This window comes from Culex quinquefasciatus, chromosome 2 (assembly GCF_015732765.1).
Source record: "Culex quinquefasciatus strain JHB chromosome 2, VPISU_Cqui_1.0_pri_paternal, whole genome shotgun sequence".
Classification (NCBI taxonomy): Eukaryota; Metazoa; Arthropoda; class Insecta; order Diptera; family Culicidae; genus Culex; species Culex quinquefasciatus.
This window is the reverse complement of record NC_051862.1, coordinates 123,878,116-123,898,328: the sequence shown is the minus strand read 5'-3', so window position 1 is coordinate 123,898,328 and position 20,213 is coordinate 123,878,116. Positions and strand designations below refer to the sequence as shown.

General features: G+C 37.1%; 4 protein-coding genes across 4 annotated transcripts; 2 read left to right on the top strand and 2 right to left on the bottom strand.

Moving 5' to 3' along the window:
- The first annotated feature begins 432 nt into the window (after positions 1–432).
- Positions 433–1,661, top strand: LOC119767602 (glyoxylate reductase/hydroxypyruvate reductase-like). Its single transcript, XM_038256528.1, has 2 exons — positions 433–673; positions 733–1,661. The coding sequence occupies exons 1-2, from the start codon at positions 525–527 to the stop codon at positions 1,619–1,621; spliced, it is 1,038 nt and encodes a 345-aa protein (XP_038112456.1). The 5' UTR covers positions 433–524; the 3' UTR covers positions 1,622–1,661.
- On the bottom strand, positions 1,652–2,548 carry LOC119767603 (28S ribosomal protein S7, mitochondrial). The gene is made up of 2 exons (XM_038256529.1): positions 2,409–2,548; positions 1,652–2,351 (listed from the first exon to the last, which is right to left on the bottom strand). Exons 1-2 carry the CDS (start codon positions 2,441–2,443, stop codon positions 1,706–1,708), a joined length of 681 nt encoding a protein of 226 aa, XP_038112457.1. The 5' UTR covers positions 2,444–2,548; the 3' UTR covers positions 1,652–1,705.
- Positions 2,549–5,394: 2,846 nt separating this feature from the next.
- Positions 5,395–13,854, top strand: LOC6048794 (inhibitor of nuclear factor kappa-B kinase subunit beta). Its single transcript, XM_001865626.2, has 4 exons — positions 5,395–5,863; positions 6,794–8,597; positions 13,003–13,446; positions 13,505–13,854. The coding sequence occupies exons 1-4, from the start codon at positions 5,746–5,748 to the stop codon at positions 13,548–13,550; spliced, it is 2,412 nt and encodes an 803-aa protein (XP_001865661.2). The 5' UTR covers positions 5,395–5,745; the 3' UTR covers positions 13,551–13,854.
- Positions 13,740–20,210, bottom strand: LOC6048795 (transmembrane protein 242). Its single transcript, XM_001865627.2, has 3 exons — positions 20,026–20,210; positions 19,711–19,949; positions 13,740–14,004 (listed from the first exon to the last, which is right to left on the bottom strand). The coding sequence occupies exons 1-3, from the start codon at positions 20,102–20,104 to the stop codon at positions 13,867–13,869; spliced, it is 456 nt and encodes a 151-aa protein (XP_001865662.1). The 5' UTR covers positions 20,105–20,210; the 3' UTR covers positions 13,740–13,866.
- Between the last annotated feature and the right edge of the window lie 3 nt (positions 20,211–20,213).

Genomic DNA, 20,213 nt, shown 5'->3' with positions numbered 1-20,213 from the left:
CTGCATTAAATTTGTATGTTCCTTTTCTCGCATTTGGTTTTCTTCTCCCATTGTCACGTCCTTGATACCGCAAGTTGTGTCTGAGTTCAGAGTTCAGCGTATTCAACTTTGAGGATTCTCCATTGATTGTCATCTGAACCTGGTTACAAACGGAGCTTAGATCCACGGCTTCACGAGCTACAATGCGTTCAGAAATGGAAGAAAAAAAGAATCGAAGTATTCAAAATAGTTGACTGTATGACAATTTGAGGTCATTCGGATAACTGGCGACCTAACTGGGCTATTCTGGAACGGTTCGCCGTGATCCGTTAGAAACACTTTACAAGTATGTAAGGAAGCTGGATGTATACAACTACTACAAATACACGGCTCAATGAGTGTTACTCCGTACAATACTAACACAAATTGTTAGTCTACGTTCTAAATTCAAGAATCATCTACTTTTAATCCACTTCCCACCCAAAGACAAGAATCACGAAAATAGAATCCTCACTCAAATCACAACAGTTTCCCAACAAGCCGGTATGCGCTTCACGCTGCTCCGAATGGCCAAACAGATGCTGTCCCTAGAATCGGCGGTCCGCGAGACGCGCTTTCCCGCCAACTACCGACCCCGGCTGCTGGTGACCTGCTCAGACATTCCGACCAGCTACATCGATACGCTACGCAGCAAGTTAGGATCCGGAGATGACCTTCCGTGGTGTGACCTGTTGATCAACTCTTTCGTTGCAGATGTGACGTGACCGTGTGCGAGGGCGTCAATCGGGACGAGATATTGCAGGGAGTGCCGGGAGCGGAGGGGATTCTGTGGCTGACCGCGGACCGGTTGGACGAGGAAGTGTTGGATCGGGCAGGACCGCAGCTGCGGGTGGTTTCGACGATGACGTCCGGGATGGATTATGTGGACGCGAAGGTTTTTGGTGAGCGGGGGATTGCGTTGGGACACACGCCGCAGGTTGTGAACAATCCGGTGGCGGATATTGCCGTTGGGTTGATGTTGGCCGCAGCGAGACGGTTTCACGAGGGGAGGGTGGCGATTTTGGAGGACCGTTGGGAGCAGCGACCGCAGTGGATGTTGGGGCAGGACGTGGTTGGGGCGACGGTGGGGATCGTTGGGTTTGGCGGGATTGGACAAACGATTGCCAAGAGGTTGCGGGGGTTTGATGTTGGCAGGTTGATCTACACGGGACATGGAGAGAAGGTAGAGGCGAAGGAGTTTGGAGCAAGTTTTGTTGGGTTTGACGAACTGTTGAGAGATAGCGATTTTGTTTTTGTAGTTTGTCCTCTGACGAGTGAAACCAAGAATCTGTTCAACGCTGAAGCATTTAAGAAAATGAAACCGACAAGCGTGCTGGTCAACGTAGCACGTGGTGGCATCGTAGATCAACCTGCCCTGGTCGAGGCACTCAAGAAAGGGACAATTTTCGCCGCCGGGTTGGACGTAATGACGCCGGAACCGTTACCTCCAAGCGATCCGTTGATGACCCTACCAAACTGCATCGTTGTGCCACATTTGGGAACCGCCACCAGGCAGAGCCTGGAGGACATGTTCTGCATAACGGCCCGAAACGTTCTCTCAGTTCTGGCTGGAGGATGTCTTGTGGCACCATTCAAAAAGTGACCCTTTCGGCATAAATCAAATAAACCATCATTCATAGCTACTAAATAGTATTATTTCAACCCCTTCAACTCAATTTCCCCACGCTTAGCTCCACCGATAGTGAGCGTAAGCCCGATTCGCCTCACACTGCCGGTGCAGCTCCTGCTTCCGCTTAATCACCTTACCTTGGTTCGCCGCCGCATCCAGCACCTCCCAGGCCATCTTCTCCGGGAAGTGTACCGTCCGCTCCTTCTCCCGGCACGCCTCCAGCAGCCACTTCATCGCCAAAAAGTACGACCGCTTCTCCGTAATCGGCACCGGAACCTGATACCTCACCCCACCCCGCTTAATTGGCGTCAGCTGCATCAACGGGCGTGAGTTCTCCACCGCCCGCCGCAACAGCTCCCGCGGGTTCAACTCAATCCCCGCCCGCTCCTCCTCACTCTCCGCCAGATGGTACCGCTCCAGCTGCATCCGCTTGATGTTCTCAAAGCCCCGCTCCACAATCTCCCGTGCCAGCCCCTTCTTGCCCTGGATCATTACATAATTCGTAAACTGCGAGACCAGATCGTCGTGAAACACCGAGCACGAGTCGTTGTTGCGGGCGGCCTTCACCGGGACGTGCGCGATCTTTACGATCTCGCCGGACTCCTCCAGCGCAGCGATGGTTTCCCGCTTGTACACCGGATCGACAAACTGAGGCCCATACTGGGACATGCCGGCCGCGACCGGACGCAGCGACAGCGAAGGGCTGAAATAGCGTAATCGTTGTTTGAACTTGGAAAAAACTTCCAGCAATTTAACTTACCGCAAAAGGCCCTTCATTATTGCTCGGCTGAGCATTTTAACAAGTATTTATTCTGTTGATAAGCGGCGAGAAATTAAAATTTAATGCTGAAAATTTCGTCCCAGCTGCGACTGCATGTTTTTCAAAACACGATGTGATGACAGTTCGAAGTTTTTTTATAACAGGACTGCCAATTTGCAAGAAAATTCTGTATAAATCATTTGACAAAGTCTGTACTCGGAAAAAGACTAAAAAGAGAGGGATTCAAAATGACGAAGGGCTACGTTTGTGTGACAAAAAATGAAATAAAAGTTTTGGGAAAACTCATTAGATATTTTTGTTTCTGAGAATTAAAAAATATCAGAGCTAAATCGGTAAAAAAATTGGACATAGAGCTTGGATCATGGCTTGGATAGAAGACAGACATAGAGAGAAACAGTTTTTATGGGAAATAAATAGTCAAAAAAAGAAGAAGATTACACCTTTTTCAATAAAAAACGATTAAAAAGTCAAAATTTGTATGCAACATTATAATATGATTCTAAGTTTAGTAAGCTTAATATGGATTTCGGAAAGAACTCGGCCAAGAAAAGTTGACGGTCTTGTTGACGGTTCGGTTTGAGCGTGATGTTGCGCACGCTTAAAATTCTTGGGTAAATTTAAAAAGATTGTGGTACAGTCCAGCCTCTAGACAAAGTGAAATTTTGCCAAGGCTTTCGGATAATAGAATAACGAAAAAAAAATTTTTTTCGTTGTATTATTTTTGATTGTTGATTGTTGAAATATCGACAAAACGTATATATTAAATTAAGGCAATCCAATCAAAAAATCAAATTATTCGCTCTACAGCAATGCTTTGCAATTGGGTACTAAAGCCCTATGTAAATTTTTATGTACAACGGTAAAAAACACGATTAAAAACCATTTCTGATCACTTTTTTTCATTTTAATGCGATTTTTTTTTTTTTGACAAGACAACATTTTTTCGATGGATCAACTATGGTCCCCTTGGAACGAGCTGTCAAGTAGGAGCTTTTCTGTCAAGAAGGACCGCGAGGTTAATTTTTCAAAATTGATTTAAAAAACCATTTTAAACTCTATGTGGTCGTACAAAGGGTCATTGTACTCACAAAAATAAGCTTTATCGCTGTAAACAATAATATCAGAAATCCAAGCTTCATTTTAGGACCCAATTGCATTGATTGTTGATGCAATTGCAAACCTCTTTTTACACCTCAGCTTCCATCCACCCCGGGATTCGAACTGACAACCTTAGGATTGTAAAGTCCAACTGCATCTAACCTCTTGGTTAGACCGGGTCTTACATTTACTTCCACATTCGACGGAAGGCGTGGTCAGACAAATATCGTCTCGAAAAATGCCACCGGGACCCTCAGGGATCGAACCCAGGGCAACTGGGTTCAAGGCAACCACGAGTCCCGGCCAGGCAATCAACCATTCAAAATGGACTAAAATTGAGTTTGCAAAATTCAAACTTGATGTTAAAAGTAAAGCCGTTGAAAATATTTTTGAAGTACCCCCATTTTTGTTTTTTTAATCCGACTGAAACTTTTTTGGTGCCTTCGGTATACCCAAAGAAGCCATTTTGCATCATAAGTTTGTTCCTCGGTTTATCCATATAATTTTCCAAACAAATTTGGCAGCTGGCCATGCAAAAATGATGCATGAAAATTCAAAAATCTGCATCTTTTGAAGGAATTTTTTGATCGATTTGGTGTCTTGCGCAAAGTTGTATGTATGGATATGGACTACACTGAAAAAAAAATGATACACGGTAAAAAAATGGTGATTTTTTATTTAACTTTTTGTCACTAAAACTTGATTTGCAAAAAACACTATTTTTATTTTTTTTTTTTGTTTTTGAACCAAGACTAACAATTTAAAAAGGCGTAATATTGAATGTTTGGCTCTTTTGAAATGTTAGTCTTGGTTTACAAATTTTGAAAATATTTTTTTCGAAAAGATCGGAAAATTTCACGAATGTTTCATATTTTAACTTTGAAAATCGGAACATTAGTTGCTGAGATATCGCCATTAGAAAATGGTGTGTTGTTTGGGTGGGACTTAAAAAACATCAATTTTCCTGTTTTTAAACCTTTGCATGGCAATATCTCAGCAACTAATGTCTATTTTTTGATTTTCCGAACCTATTTTGAAGGGGAAGGGCAAGGGGGGTAGGCTAGAGATCCTTAATAGGGAGACTGGTCGAAGTGAATTTGACGTACCCAAACAAACACGAGTTTGACGTATCCAAACGAGCATTTGCCTTTACGCCCAGCAAAACTTATCAGTGTTGCCAAGCTCAAAACATACGTTGCCAGATCGATTTAGCCAGCTTAGACCAGTCTCCCTATTTAGGGTCTCTAGGGTAGGCGACATAAGCTTTGAACATTATTTGCAATGGCCTAAGAAAATGAAAAAAAAAATACAAAACGATTTTTTTTGTCATGATTCGATTATCTGAAGTCCCATACAAACCATCATCATGAATCATGATCACGCCGTGTTGTCCCGAATTGTTTTCTTCTGGAGTTTTTTTTTAAAAAAAAGGTCCAATAAACCAAAATTTCAGTTTTTGCTTTTTGGGTGTATTTGAAACCGCCTTGAGTCAGGGGTTTTAAAAAATACCCAAAAAGCAAAAACTGAAAATTTGGTTTATTGGACCTTTTAAAAAAAACTCCAGTCTTGAGCTTTATTGTTGGATTTTCATTCTTTAATTTTCTTTTTATTTAAAAAAGTCTAATAAACAAAATTTTATTTATTATCTTTTCAAATAAATACCCTTGACTCAACGATCAACAAGCAAACAAAAACTATAGATTTCAAATATTTTTTTAATTGAATTTGTGTTTAGCAAATAAATAAATTTGCCATTTATTTTTTCAGTGCATAATTTTTTTCACTTTCCAACTCCCTCTCCCACATTTTGTTTTGCTTTTCCATTCTTTGTTTTGCTACGCCCATTCGCACCCACTTGGAGGTGATGTAAAGCGAAAAAAAAAAGTTAGTATCTTTCCGCCAGCGGAGCGCGCAGAAAATCGCTCCAACTAAAATCGTGCTTCTCAAGGAGACACACAGAGAAAAGAGAGAGTTGCAACAAGCTTAAAATTAGAACGCAATACACGCATCTGGTTTTTCTTGCTTTTCCGACATCGGCGGCGGCGGCGGCGGCCGAGCTAAAATTAGCCCCAGTCTGTCGTCATTTTCAGCACGCAACGGGATCGTTCTGGCTGCTGGCCTGCTGAGGTTGTGGAATTTTTCACTCCATTCCTAGTTGGATCACTTATCACAAAGGAGGTTGATGACTAATCGATTCTGATTTGGGGGGAAAAAAAAGATGGCACAACTCGAGGATCCTCCGTTTATCGGCGATTGGCACCGGGAGAAACGGCTCGGAAGTGGAGGTTTTGGCGTGGTCACCCAATGGAGGAACCAGAAGACCCAGCAGACGGTTGGTAAGTTGGAGGAAGGGGGAGAAATCCGGATAACTGGATTCTTTTAAGGTCGATAGAAGTTTTCGTTTGAGTCCGGAAGTCAAAAGCAAGGTTTTGGACAGGTGGAGACAGTACTTCAACGAGCACCTCAATGGCGATGATAATTTTGTGATTCTGATCTAAGGAAGGTCAAGAAGGAGATCAGGAAGCTGAAGAACAACAGAACAGCTGGCAAAGATCGGTTACATGGTGAATCCTTCAATTATGGAGAAGAAAAGTTTGAACATTTAATGTTCAAGCTTCTTGTCCCGTCCAATGTTCATACCATTTTTTTATAAAATTCACGTCAACTTTTGCACACAACGTCCCATTTGCCAAAGGGTGATAAGCTGGACTGCTGCAACTAACGTGATATAGGGGAACTATACCCTTTCTCAGCCTATTTCTATTATCGGCCTATCAGCACTTTGATCATGAATTACAGCTTATATAAAGTGTTTTTGATTGTTCCAAAGTAATAAATAGCTCAAATAAAAGTGAGCAAGCAACTCTCCATTGTTGAAACATCTGAAAATGTTGATTTAATAGCAGAAACGGCAAAAGTGATGAGAATTGGTCGAACGGCTTAGTGTGATTAAAATGGGTATATTTCCCCTAATACTTTTCAATGCTACGTTTAATATCTTATCTCTTAAGACAACCTACTCTACGTCCCACATCTTATTTGATGTCGGAGGGATTTACGATCATGGACATTCGGATAAACAGCATCAATATCAAGAAAGTTGTACGATATCGACAAACTCGTGGGAAGTCGAAGACAAGCTAAAAAAAAACATAAATAACTAAGAACATTGTGTTTACTCTATCGACCTTTCATGGATCCGTATTTGGAACCGAAACACTTTTTTAAAACCCAATATATCAATCCCGATTACATTCTTCTTCCAGCGATCAAAAAGTTCCACGTCCTGCAGCAGGACCGCAGCGAGGTGACGGACAAGCACTGCGAGCGCTGGGGCAACGAAGTCACGCTGATGACCAACACGGTGCGCAACGATAACATCGTGAAGACGGTGCAGGTTCAGCCGGAAAGCTTTCTGAAGGAGTTGGCGAAGCACTCCGGGAGTAAACTGCCGATTTTGTGTATGGAATTTTGCGAGGGTGGTGATCTGAGACGTGTGCTGAATCGTGTTTCGAGCTGTGGCGGGTTGGGTGAGCTGGAAGTGCGGGATATCTTGCAATCGCTGAGGAACGCAATTTCGTATTTACACTCGCTGAAGATCACGCACCGGGATATTAAGCCGGAGAACATTGTGCTGAAAGTTGACGGGGATGGGCGGACGGTGTACAAGCTGACAGATTTGGGATATGCTAAGGCGCTGGACAAGCAGAGTTTGAATGCCAGTTTGGTTGGAACGGTGGAGTACATCGCGCCGGACTTGATCTACTGCGATCGGTACAACTGCTCGGTGGATTACTGGTCAATGGGAATCATTGGGTTCGAGATCATTTGCGGCATCCGTCCGTTTATTCCGCATCAGTCGATCGCACAATGGATGAGGCATGTCCAGCAGAAGAAATCTACGCACATCGCAATCACCGAAGACAACCGGGACAATTACACCTATCACAATGAACTCTTTCCGGAGAATCACATTTCACCCACTCTCGGCAAAAACCTCGAGAAGTGGCTCATGCTGGCTCTGGAATGGAACCCCAAACAGCGTGGACACGTGTTCCAGATCGGTGACAAGGAGGTCACCGAGCAGCAGATCAAAACGGTCAAATTTGCCGAGGACAAACCGGTTCAGGTGCTGAAGATTTTCTCCCTACTCGACATCATACTCCAAAAGAAAATTCTGACGATCTTCTGTCTGTACAACGCACGCTTCGTGAGCGTCGAAATCGACGACTCAACTACGCTAGATCAGCTCCGTGCTGCAGTCGAAACCCAATCCGGAATCCCCAAAGACGCGATCGAGTTCGTCCTCCAACTGGAACAGAAGCTCGATCGCATCGCCGAAAGCACAAAACCGATCGACCTGTATCTCCCCAACTTCTACGACAAACCCATGCTGTTCGTCGTCAAACAAGGTGCCATCGTCCAACCCGATCTAAAGCCGGAAATCCCGCGCAGCGTCTCGGACGTCTTCCAGAACATCAAACTCAAACTAAAGCCGCACATGCTGCGTCAGTTCATCTCTAACGCTCACTTCTTCGTGACCCGCGAGCAACGCCTATACGTAACGATTCTAGACGGAATCAAAAACTACGGTCTTGTGCTGAACGAACAAATCGTCAACTCCAAATCCGAAATAAGCCGGCTTAACAAGATCACCTACGGCATCAGTGGCGGCCTCGAGTACCACAAACTAGCCCTGAGTCACACCAAAACGAAGATCGCCCCCAAATTGGCCCCGCAGACCTTCACCCTGTGGGAGGAGCGAGCGTCCCGGATGGAGGCCACAATCCGAAAGCTAACCGAGGTGGCGGACAAGGTGACCAAGCGCTACGAGTCCGTCCTGAAGCGAAGTCGCGAAGCGGTCGGCCACGCGCTGCTCAAGTCCGGCTACGATCAGCAGGATTACTACGGGCAGAAAAGTCTGGAGGGGCGGTACGAGATCGCGCGCGCTCAGCTGTTGGAGAAGAACATCCACGAGAAGAGTCACATCGAGATGCTGCAGGCGGTTTACGAGTGTCTCAAGAAGCGGGACATTTTGCTGAGAGATTACGGACTGCGGGAGCTGCAACAGTGAGTATTTTGAAGCGCTTTGGCAAGGAACTTTGTCCTATGGGCTCTACTTCTGATGCGGTGTCAAACCAGTAAGGTTACTGTTACGTGAAAGTTGCAACCGTTGCAACCCAGTGAGCTCGATCTCGAGCCAAATCGACTTGTGGCCAAAATTCTCACTGGTTCTCATATGAGCAATCGAGTTATTTTTTAACCTGCTTTTTTCGGATAAACATCATCGTAATCGTAGATTTGACACTTTGAACCAGTTTTTGCCTTCCTCACCTCGATGAGGAAAGGCTACAAAATCACACGAAAAATGAACTTCTTAATTCTCGTAGACCCACCTTCACGTATACATCGACTCAGAATCAAATTATGAACAAATGTCTGTGCGTGTGTATGTCTGTAAGTCCGTGCACCGAATAATATGCACACGATTATCTCCTAACTGGCCGAACCGATTTGGACCGTTTTGGTCTCATTCAATCCGTCTTGGGCTTACACAAGACCCTAGTTAATATTATGAAGTGGGGGTTTTTGTAAAAAAAACCAATCATGCTATATATTGTTAGAAAGGTATCGAGGTTTTTAAGCGAAGATGGCGTTCGAATGCTGAACGCCCGAATTGTCAAAATCACGCAGTGGTACCAACATTACGGAAAAAGTGTGCCATGGCATGACAGCCACATTTTTTTTCTATTGTTGGTGCTACTGCCCGATTTTGACATTTCGGGCGTTCACCATTCGAAAGCAATCTTTGCTTAAAAACCTGGAAAGACCTTTCCAACGCGTTCAAAAGATTGAAGATCTGACAACCCCATCAAAAGTTATAAGCACTTAAATGTTATTTATACACTTTTTTGAGGCTGTGTAGTGTATTCAATTTATGATTGCGAGGAAGGCTAGAAACCACCAAAAGGTGGATTAAGTAACGTTTTTACAACGGAAAATCTAGCTTAAAAGTTAGTTAATTTTGCTAATTTTCAAGCAAAAAAATGCTTCCAAGTTTGGAAACCGATTATTATCACCCAGCCGTTTCTTTTGGCGTGATTCTTTGCTAACATTTAGATTCAGGCTGTCAGTTTTACAGACTGTCCAGGGGAGACAGAAAAGCAAACTTGACATTCCGTAAACTTTTAAACGTTTAACAAAAAGATGAAAGAACATAAAGAGTCAGTTTAGCAAATCACGGTTTGTTTTGTGAATATCAGGGTTGTTAAAATATCAAAATATCAGCTCTCAGCAACTACAATTATCTCGCCTGAATATTCATGCCTCAAATACAACTGCTCTTCTCTCTTCATTGAAACTCTCAGCGCCGAACATAGCCGAACACGTTTTCGTGTTTACCCACTCGCGATTGACATTTTCCTTTTCTCTCCCATTCTCGCTTCCACGAACATCCTACCGCAACAGCGTTTAACCACAAAAGCCGCCACAAAACCAATTTTGCAAACGCAGTTTGAAGGGGCGTCATGCGTGGTCGGCTCCTAATCGCCCTCTCGCGTTCTCTCATTGCAGTTTTCGGAGAGATTGAGAGACTCAGCGGTGAGAGCGCATAGTCGAGGAAAAGGGAAGGCGTGATAGAGAGAGAATGGCATCGCTGGGAATCACGAGACATAAGAAGAGATCTCACAAGCTATAGTGACGGCCGCTATACTCTCGGATATTTTTGGTGTGAGATAATCTATTGATAGCTTTTCTATCACTCTTTTGCAACACTGGTGAATATTTTTAAACGTGCATGTCATAAGCACTCTGATAGCAAAGTGAAATTTGTAAGCTGCAAAAACGAAACAGTTTTATATTTTAAATTCTCAAATTCCAATTTTATCTTAACAACTCCTAAGGGAAGGTGGGGCAAGACGACCATATGGGGCAAGAGGAACGATCGCTCGTACGGTCGTAATTTTTACAATTTTGATTATTTCCAGTATGAGGAATTATTGCTAGCAATGCAATTAGCTGACTCATAAGATAGAATGAAGTTTTTTTTTCAAAACCTTAGTTTTCTTATAATATTTGGAAAGTACAAAATAAGGCTTAGGGTTCGTTTTAAGGCTCATTGTATCAAAATTCTATTTTTCCTAGATCAGTAGTGTCCCTACCAATGGCATGCACCTATTACAAAGTATGATTTAACTTTTGGTTATTTTTGTTGAGAGCTCTTGTTCAGGTGGGGCAAGTGTACCATCTGGATTTTAGTACGGAAAAAATTATGAATTGCTGCAACAACATATTTTATTGGGAAATAAATACATGAAATTACTTAAAAACTGATAAACAAATGTTAAAAAAAATGTCCATATAAAATAAAGTGATATTATAAAAATTTACTGTTTATCATCTAAGAAATATTTTTTTTCGTAAAAACGATAAATTTTTTAGAAAAAAAAAATATTATTTAATCTAAAAATGGAAGAAACCTTTCAAATAATTCTAATCTTATGTATCTAAGTGATAACAGTTCAGTTGTTAGCAAATTAACATTTTATTTCATGCATTGTTCCTTGCCCCACTAGTTGAGTAAAACGTACGGGAAATCAAAAAAATTAAAATCATTTTTTCAAATTAAAAAATAAGATTTTTTGAAACTTGTTCTATCAAAGTCTCAGTCAAGACCTGGAATAAGATGATTATAAAAAAATCCGACACATTTAATGGGTTCCTTAGCTTGTTACACTTGCCCCACTTTCCCCTATGGAGCTTTATGACGTTTCGCGTACACACACTAGCGCACCATTTGATTTTGCTGACCGGACAAAATTTAACCTCAATCTTTTTCGTGTACGTACACGCAATACATGCGCACGTAGATAACTCTATACGTGAAGGTGAGTCTAGGAGGTCAACTGAAGAAGTTAATTTTTTGAGTGAATTTATAGGAAAGTGAGGACATTAACATCATTGCAATCTCATACTCCAGGACAAAAAAAAGGTTTGGTTTATTGGACCTTTTTTTTAAAAAAAAAACTCCAAACTCCAGCTCCTGTCGTTCGACTGATGTTCTGTGCACAACGTGGATTGAGGCTTGCCTCTCTTCTTAAGAAGAGGTATCCTGAACTCCATCATCGCCATGAGTTGTACTTCTCACAATGTGTGAGTGAAAGTCAATTCTGCATATCCTTATTTTGTTGTTAATTGTGCGATCGTCCAACAACAAAGGAGCCAGATACTGCACTAGCTCCTCCCTCTCTCCATCATCCATGACCGACTCGAGTACCCTGTCATGCCACTATTACACTGCTGTACACCGGAACTTTGAGTTACATCAGCTTCCCTACTGTTTTGAGGCAGTTGAGATGGGGCTTCCTCCAATGTAACAAAAAAAAACCGTGATTCCAAGAGTAGACAGGTTTCCGGACCATCAGCACACAAATGAGTCCGTGTTTTTATCACGTCGTTCTCCAACCTTCTGAGTGCATGTCTATTCTGTTTTAGAATAGTTCTGAATTCTGTTGGTTTATCTCTAAATTGGGCGAGCAACGGTTGCGAGCTGTCCCAAATTCTCCACCAGATTCTGATGATCCGGTTGATGAGATGGACCGATACTCCCATATCTTCCAGAACGAACCCAACCTTCCCAACCTGTATCCACCTTATCAAACGCTTGTTTTATGTCCACTGAAACAAGAATAGTGACCAGCTTCTACCGCTACCGCACATCCAGAATCCTACGAAGGACAAAAATGTGATCCATAGCACTACGCTTCTGCTGTTTCCTCAATAATCGCCATGATCTCCTCCATTATCGGTGAGTTTCGCAGAATTCCTTCTTCGTCATGGGGCTGCTTCATTTTTGGATACTGATGTACCGTTTCTTACCCTTCCTCATATCATTGTTGCGTGAGTGTGACTTCAAAAATCGAAGCTTTAGACATTCTTTCTACCGGACCAAGGCCCAATCGGTAGAATTAAAATTTAGTTTAATTCTTAATCTAATCGAACACAAGCGCAGCCAGGAGTCATCCTGAAAGAACTTGTGGTTAGATTACACCCAATCAGTACACTCGAGTAACCCCTAAAATGTGCAGCACAAATTAAAGCGGCCAGGCCTACTGCGTTGAATTAACCGCAGAGACAAATTCTGTGAACGGATCACATTTCACAGAATCAACGTGGGAGGAAGGATGCGTGGACATACCGTACCAAACGCTCCGGATCAGTTGTGATAAGGTGTGTCAATGTAAATTAGGCAGTAAAGAGTAAAGACAGCATCCTTCGTCGATCCACGATCAGGTCCGCGCTTGTCGCGGCTTCATCCAGCTCGGTCAAGCCCTTCCGCTTGCTTGACGTGTTTCTGATCCTAAGCAGTGTAATTTATTGGAATGCATTCTCAACCTGAAAAAGAAAAGCTTAACATGATATCGATACATTTAACGTCAATGAGTCATCCTCTCGCCAATTTCTACCATTCCAACAGACAACTGGTGGACATTCGGCGCGAAATGCAGGAAATTTCCAAAGCCACCGAGAAGGCTCTCGAGCACGCGGAAAAGTTCAAAAAGGAACTCGCCAAACTAACCCTGGAGCACAACGACAACATCTGGAACTTGATGCAAAATCTGACCACGACAACCAGTCCGACCGCTGTCCGGAAGGAAGATTCCCTGAGTAACGGAATCGTAAACGGAGGTGGTGGATTGCTTCCGGACATTGACAGCATCATGGGGAAGAGTACGCCTCCCGTTACGGTGAATGGGGACTTGTCGCTGAACGGTGGACCACAGTTTCACGTCGGGGGTTCCGTGCGGACGCTGCAAAACTCGCTGGGCGAAGGTTCCATCGTGACCAACAGTATGCTCTGCTTTGGGGAGGGGCCGGACGTGGACTCGCTGATCAACGCCAATCAGTCGTTGATTATGACGTGAGTATTCGGAGGTTTGAATGTTGAAAAACTTACTGAAATTTTAATTTTCTTGCAGAACTGAGGACCTCATCAGCGATGGGTTCGAGATGCTGCTAAAGTAAGAACAAGTATTTAGTCATCAATATCATACGTGCCACAATCACAAACAAAAACATCACACAATAACAAAGTTCGGAATGGTGCCTGCGGAAGCAATACGGAAAACAATCTAATCACCCCCTTGAATGTGATACCTCTCGTTGGAAGGCAAAAAGGCATTTCACAGCACAAAGTTTGCAACTATGTAGTTGTTTCTTCATTTTCGTTTATCAGTGTTGTGTAATTTTAGTGTTTACGACCTACTATCTTTATATTTACAGAAGAAAAAAAAGCGAAATAAAACAATGCAGTTACTCTTAATCGTTAGTCAAATTTTGATTATTTGTCCTCCTTGCCCCAAGTCGTCAGGTACTGCATCAGATCCGTGAGGCCCGCGAACTCGGTTCGACTCCGGGGTGGATCGCTCTTTGGTAACCTCGGCAGGACGTTACCGATCGATTCGCGGAACTCTTTCATCTGGAGAAAAAAAAACATAAATTTGAATAAATGAATATAAAAAAACCATTATAGTTAACCTATAACGCATTTTAATATATGTATGTATTGAAATTGTCAAAAATCAAATACCTAGATCACTTGGGTTAATGCACTTCCCGAACACGGATGTAAATATCGAGCCCCTAGAAACCAGATTTGTTCATACCATCAATAAAAAAATCTATTTTCACAACCGACTGCCTTCCCATCATCCCGAATGCTGGGCTTGAATTGCGAAAAATGGATTTAGTGATGTTTCCGTGCTCGAAACGAGTCTGTGTATTTGGTAGGACTGTCGCTCCAACAGAAAGAAGAAAACTTGCTTTATAATTCAGGCAGTGATTTGATCTGTACATGTTTGTAAAAATTGCACAAATGTCATTGCATTGATTCCTGATATAGCAAAATCAACTGTTATAGTTTTAATTATGGTTTGTTTTCATTTTAATTCGGTCGATTATTTTAGGATGCATTCATTGGTCTTAACCTTCGACGCACTCAGTAGAGCGGTCAGACGCGGAAAACGGAAAACGGGGACCGGGCAAACGGAGCAGGACGTATCGCACTCAGAGCAAGTCAGAACCAAAAGAGGCTGATTTATTGGTCTCATCAGCTACACTAGAGAGGAGATCGTAATCTCGCCATCTTCCTATAGGATCTATCTCTGATAAGGTCACACCGATAACGTTAAAGAACATAGATCGATCAGAGAGAAAACATGAAAAAAATTGCAGGTTACGAAAATTTTGCCATTTAGGTACTTGAATTTCACATCCCAAGTAGGGAATGGGTCTGAAACGCAATAATGCGTGGTTGTTGCAACATGCTGTGCAACACTCTAGAAGCTAAAAAAGCACAATCATGGTGTCATCGAAGACAGCCAGACGGGATGAGCTGTATAGGTTCCAAAATTCTTGATTTTTGGAAACCGGTATGATCGGCAGCTATTAAGGATGTTCTACACTCAGAACTGGGCATCGGCATACGAGAGGATAAAGAGCACGGTTCGGTAGAAAAATTGCACTGTGTGCGGACGGAGAGCATAAATCCCAAAATTACCGAGAGTACTTTGCTCACGGGTTCATTTTCCAAAAAAGTTCATTTAAAAAAAAGTAACGGCACCGAGACTCGAACCTAAGACCTTCGGCTTATTGAACCGTGCCTTTGCCGTATGGGCCACCATAGTTCGATGACTAAGTGGTGGTCATTTGACCATATAAGCCACTCAATAGGATGAACTGTTTCAATGAACGAATGAACACGCGAGAGGTCTTTCCTCACGTTTCTATCGGGGAGGACTATCCCCTCGGTCTTTAACTTTGGGTGTATGGTCTTTATTTGGGTTCATTTTAACGTTTAGGTTAGGTGCCTTTAAAAATGACGTAGCATTTTAGGGAGGAGGGAGGTGCTTGAGGGTGTGTTACGATCCATGTAAAATGATTTTTCTTGAGCATTACGCAGTTGAAAAGCAACAGAATTTTTAAATTCTGAGACTCTAAAATCCATTATTAAATATATAAATTTAACAAATTAAATTCTTGAATTTTTCAATTTAATGTTCTTCAATTTTTAAATTCTTATTTTCTTAAATTCTTAAATACTTAAATTCTTAATTTCTTAAATTCTTAAATTCTTAAATTCTTAAATTCCTAAATTCCTAAATTCTTAAATTATTAAATTCTTAAATTCTTAAATTCTTAAATTCTTAAATTCTTAAATTCTTAAATTCTTAAATTCTTAAATTCTTAAATTCTTAAATTCTTAAATTCTTAAATTCTTAAATTCTTAAATTCTTAAATTCTTAAATTCTTAAATTCTTAAATTCTTAAATTCTTAAATTCTTAAATTCTTAAATTCTTAAATTCTTAAATTCTTAAATTCTTAAATTCTTAAATTCTTAAATTCTTAAATTCTTAAATTCTTAAATTCTTAAATTCTTAAAATCTCAAATTCTTAAATTCTTAAATTCTTAAATTCTTAAATTCTTAAATTCTTAAATTCTTAAATTCTTAAATACTTAAATTCTTAATTTCTTAAATTCTTAAATTCTTAAATTCTTAAATTCTTAAATTCTTAAATTCTTAAATTCTTAAATTCTTAAATTCTTAAATTCTTAAATTCTTAAATTCTTAAATTCTTAAATTCTTAAATTCTTAAATTCTTAAATTCTTAAATTCTTAAAATCTCAAATTCTTAAATTCTTAAATTCTTAAATTCTTAAATTCTTAAATTATTAAATTCTTAAATTCTTAAATCTTAAATTCTTAAATTCTTAAATTCTTAAGTTCTTAAATTCTTAAATTCTTAAATTCTTAAATTCTTAAATTCTTAAATTCTTAAATTCTTAAATTCTTAAATTCTTAAATTCTTAAATTCTTAAATTCTTAAATTCTTAAATTCTTAAATTCTTAAATTCTTAAATTCTTAAATTCTTAAATTATTAAATTCTTAAATTCTTAAATTCTTAAATTCTTAAATTCTTAAATTCTTAAATTCTTAAATTCTTAAATTCTTAAATTCTTAAATTCTTAAATTCTTAAATTCTTAAATTCTTAAATTCTTAAATTCTTAAGTTCTTAAATTCTTAAATTCTTAAATTCTTAAATTCTTAAATTCTTAAATTCTTAAATTCTTAAATTCTTAAATTCTTAAATTCTTAAATTCTTAAATTCTTAAATTCTTAAATTCTTAAATTCTTAAATTCTTAAATTCTTAAATTCTTAAATTCTTAAATTCTTAAATTCTTAAATTCTTAAATTCTTAAATTCTTAAATTCTTAAATTCTTAAATTCTTAAATTCTTAAAATCTCAAATTCTTAAATTCTTAAATTCTTAAATTCTTAAATTCTTAAATTATTAAATTCTTAAATTCTTAAATTCTTAAATCTTAAATTCTTAAATTCTTAAATTCTTAAATTCTTAAATTCTTAAATTCTTAAATTCTTAAATTCTTAAATTCTTAAATTCTTAAATTCTTAAATTCTTAAATTCTTAAATTCTTAAATTCTTAAATTCTTAAATTCTTAAATTCTTAAATTCTTAAATTCTTAAATTCTTAAATTCTTAAATTCTTAAATTCTTAAATTCTTAAATTCTTAAATTCTTAAATTCTTAAATTCTTAAATTATTAAATTATTAAATTCTTAAATTCTTAAATTCTTAAATTATTAAATTATTAAATTCTTAAATTCTTAAATTCTTAAATTCTTAAATTCTTAAATTCTTAAATTCTTAAATTCTTAAATTCTTAAATTCTTAAATTCTTAAATTCTTAAATTATTAAATTCTTAAATTCTTAAATTCTTAAATCTTAAATTCTTAAATTCTTAAGTTCTTAAATTCTTAAATTCTTAAATTCTTAAATTCTTAAATTCTTAAATTCTTAAATTCTTAAATTCTTAAATTCTTAAATTCTTAAATTCTTAAATTCTTAAATTCTTAAATTATTAAATTCTTAAATTCTTAAATCTTAAATTCTTAAATTCTTAAATTCTTAAGTTCTTAAATTCTTAAATTCTTAAATTCTTAAATTCTTAAATTCTTAAATTCTTAAATTCTTAAATTCTTAAATTCTTAAATTCTTAAATTCTTAAATTCTTAAATTCTTAAATTCTTAAATTCTTAAATTCTTAAATTCTTAAATTCTTAAATTATTAAATTCTTAAATTCTTAAATTCTTAAATTCTTAAATTCTTAAATTCTTAAATTCTTAAATTCTTAAATTCTTAAATTCTTAAATTCTTAAATTCTTAAATTCTTAAATTCTTAAATTCTTAAATTCTTAAATTCTTAATTCTTAAATTCTTAAATTCTTAAATTCTTAAATTCTTAAATTCTTAAATTCTTAAATTCTTAAATTCTTAAATTCTTAAATTCTTAAATTCTTAAATTCTTAAATTCTTAAATTCTTAAATTCTTAAATTCTTAAATTCTTAAATTCTTAAATTCTTAAATTCTTAAATTCTTAAATTCTTAAATTCTTAAATTCTTAAATTCTTAAATTCTTAAATTCTTAAATTCTTAAATTCTTAAATTCTTAAATTCTTAAAATCTCAAATTCTTAAATTCTTAAATTCTTAAATTCTTAAATTCTTAAATTCTTAAATTATTAAATTCTTAAATTCTTAAATTCTTAAATCTTAAATTCTTAAATTCTTAAATTCTTAAATTCTTAAATTCTTAAATTCTTAAATTCTTAAATTCTTAAATTCTTAAATTCTTAAATTCTTAAATTCTTAAATTCTTAAATTCTTAAATTCTTAAATTCTTAAATTCTTAAATTCTTAAATTCTTAAATTCTTAAATTATTAAATTCTTAAATTCTTAAATTCTTAAATTCTTAAATTCTTAAATTCTTAAATTCTTAAATTCTTAAATTCTTAAATTCTTAAATTCTTAAATTCTTAAATTATTAAATTATTAAATTCTTAAATTCTTAAATTCTTAAATTCTTAAATTCTTAAATTCTTAAATTCTTAAATTCTTAAATTCTTAAATTCTTAAATTCTTAAATTCTTAAATTCTTAAATTCTTAAATTCTTAAATTCTTAAATTCTTAAATTCTTAAATTCTTAAATTCTTAAATTCTTAAATTCTTAAATTCTTAAATTCTTAAATTCTTAAATTCTTAAATTCTTAAATTCTTAAATTCTTAAATTCTTAAATTCTTAAATTCTTAAATTCTTAAATTCTTAAATTCTTAAATTCTTAAATTCTTAAATTCTTAAATTATTAAATTCTTAAATTCTTAAATTCTTAAATCTTAAATTCTTAAATTCTTAAGTTCTTAAATTCTTAAATTCTTGAATTCTTAAATTCTTAAATTCTTAAATTCTTAAATTCTTAAATTCTTAAATTCTTAAATTCTTAAATTCTTAAATTCTTAAATTCTTAAATTCTTAAATTCTTAAATTCTTAAATTCTTAAATTCTTAAATTCTTAAATTCTTAAATTCTTAAATTCTTAAATTCTTAAATTCTTAAATTCTTAAATTCTTAAATTCTTAAATTCTTAAATTCTGAAATTCCGAAATTCTTTAATTCCAAAATTCTTAAAATTTCTTAAATACTGAAATCCCAACATTTTGAAATTTTAATTTAAAAATTCAAATATTCTAAAAATTCAAAAACTCTGATATACAAAAGATTAAGAATTCTAATATTCAAAAAATCTGTAAAATTTTCCATCCTAGTTTTTTGAAATTAAAATTCTAATTCTTTTAAAATTTTGGGATTCTGAAATTGTATTTTTTTTGTTCTAAAATTCTAATTTCTTATTGGACCATCCAGAAACCAGGTGGACAACTTTTTGGGAAATCTTAAAAACGGTATGAAGTTCTGCATTCTTTATTTCAAAAATTGTCTACTTGTAATATCCTATAGCTCTATAATTCTTAAAATTCTAGAATCCTGATATTCCAAAATATAAAGACTCAAAAATTTAAAAATTCATTTTTAATCTTAAAATTCATTCGCTGACGTCAGTGATTATTCTTGACCCTCTCTTTTGTTCTGCTGTTCGTAAAATTATGTCCCGACAAGTTGTTATTTGAAGCCCATTTGTTGGCTAAACTTCGAGCTAAATTTGAGACCATTTGAGAATTTGAGAAAAAAAACAACAAATACCTATTTCAAATAGTAAAAATAGTGATCTAAACAACTTACACAATTCAACGGTTATACTCACATTCGTCGCCCCCGTCATCTTCCAGATGGCAAAGCAAATCGTCCCGGTGCCAAGAAACGCGTACAACGTTCCCCACCCGAGCGCCCTCATCGCCAGGTTGGCCCCCGTTTCCTGCATCGCCAAACTGCCCTGGACGCCCTTCTCGAAGTACTGCGGATCGGTCTTTTTCGCCGTCATGATGGTTTTGCTGAAGCCGGCAATCGCCGATATTCCGGCCACACCCGCCAGAAAGGCACCCGCTGAAAGTCGAAGTAGAAGGGATTGACTGTTGATTTTGTGCCAATCGAAAATTTAATGAGCAAGGGTTTATCGTACCTCGGTAGCGATATTTTCGCTCCTCTTCGGAGAGTTCGCGGCTCGCGAGGACCGGCTTCGATTCTACCGGGTTTTCCATTGAGGGACAGCGGAATCCGTGCCAGGAATTTGAGTTTTTTATCTGCACTTTGCGATATTTTTATGTAACAATCAAAACAACAACAAATTGCTGTCAAACGCACATGTAG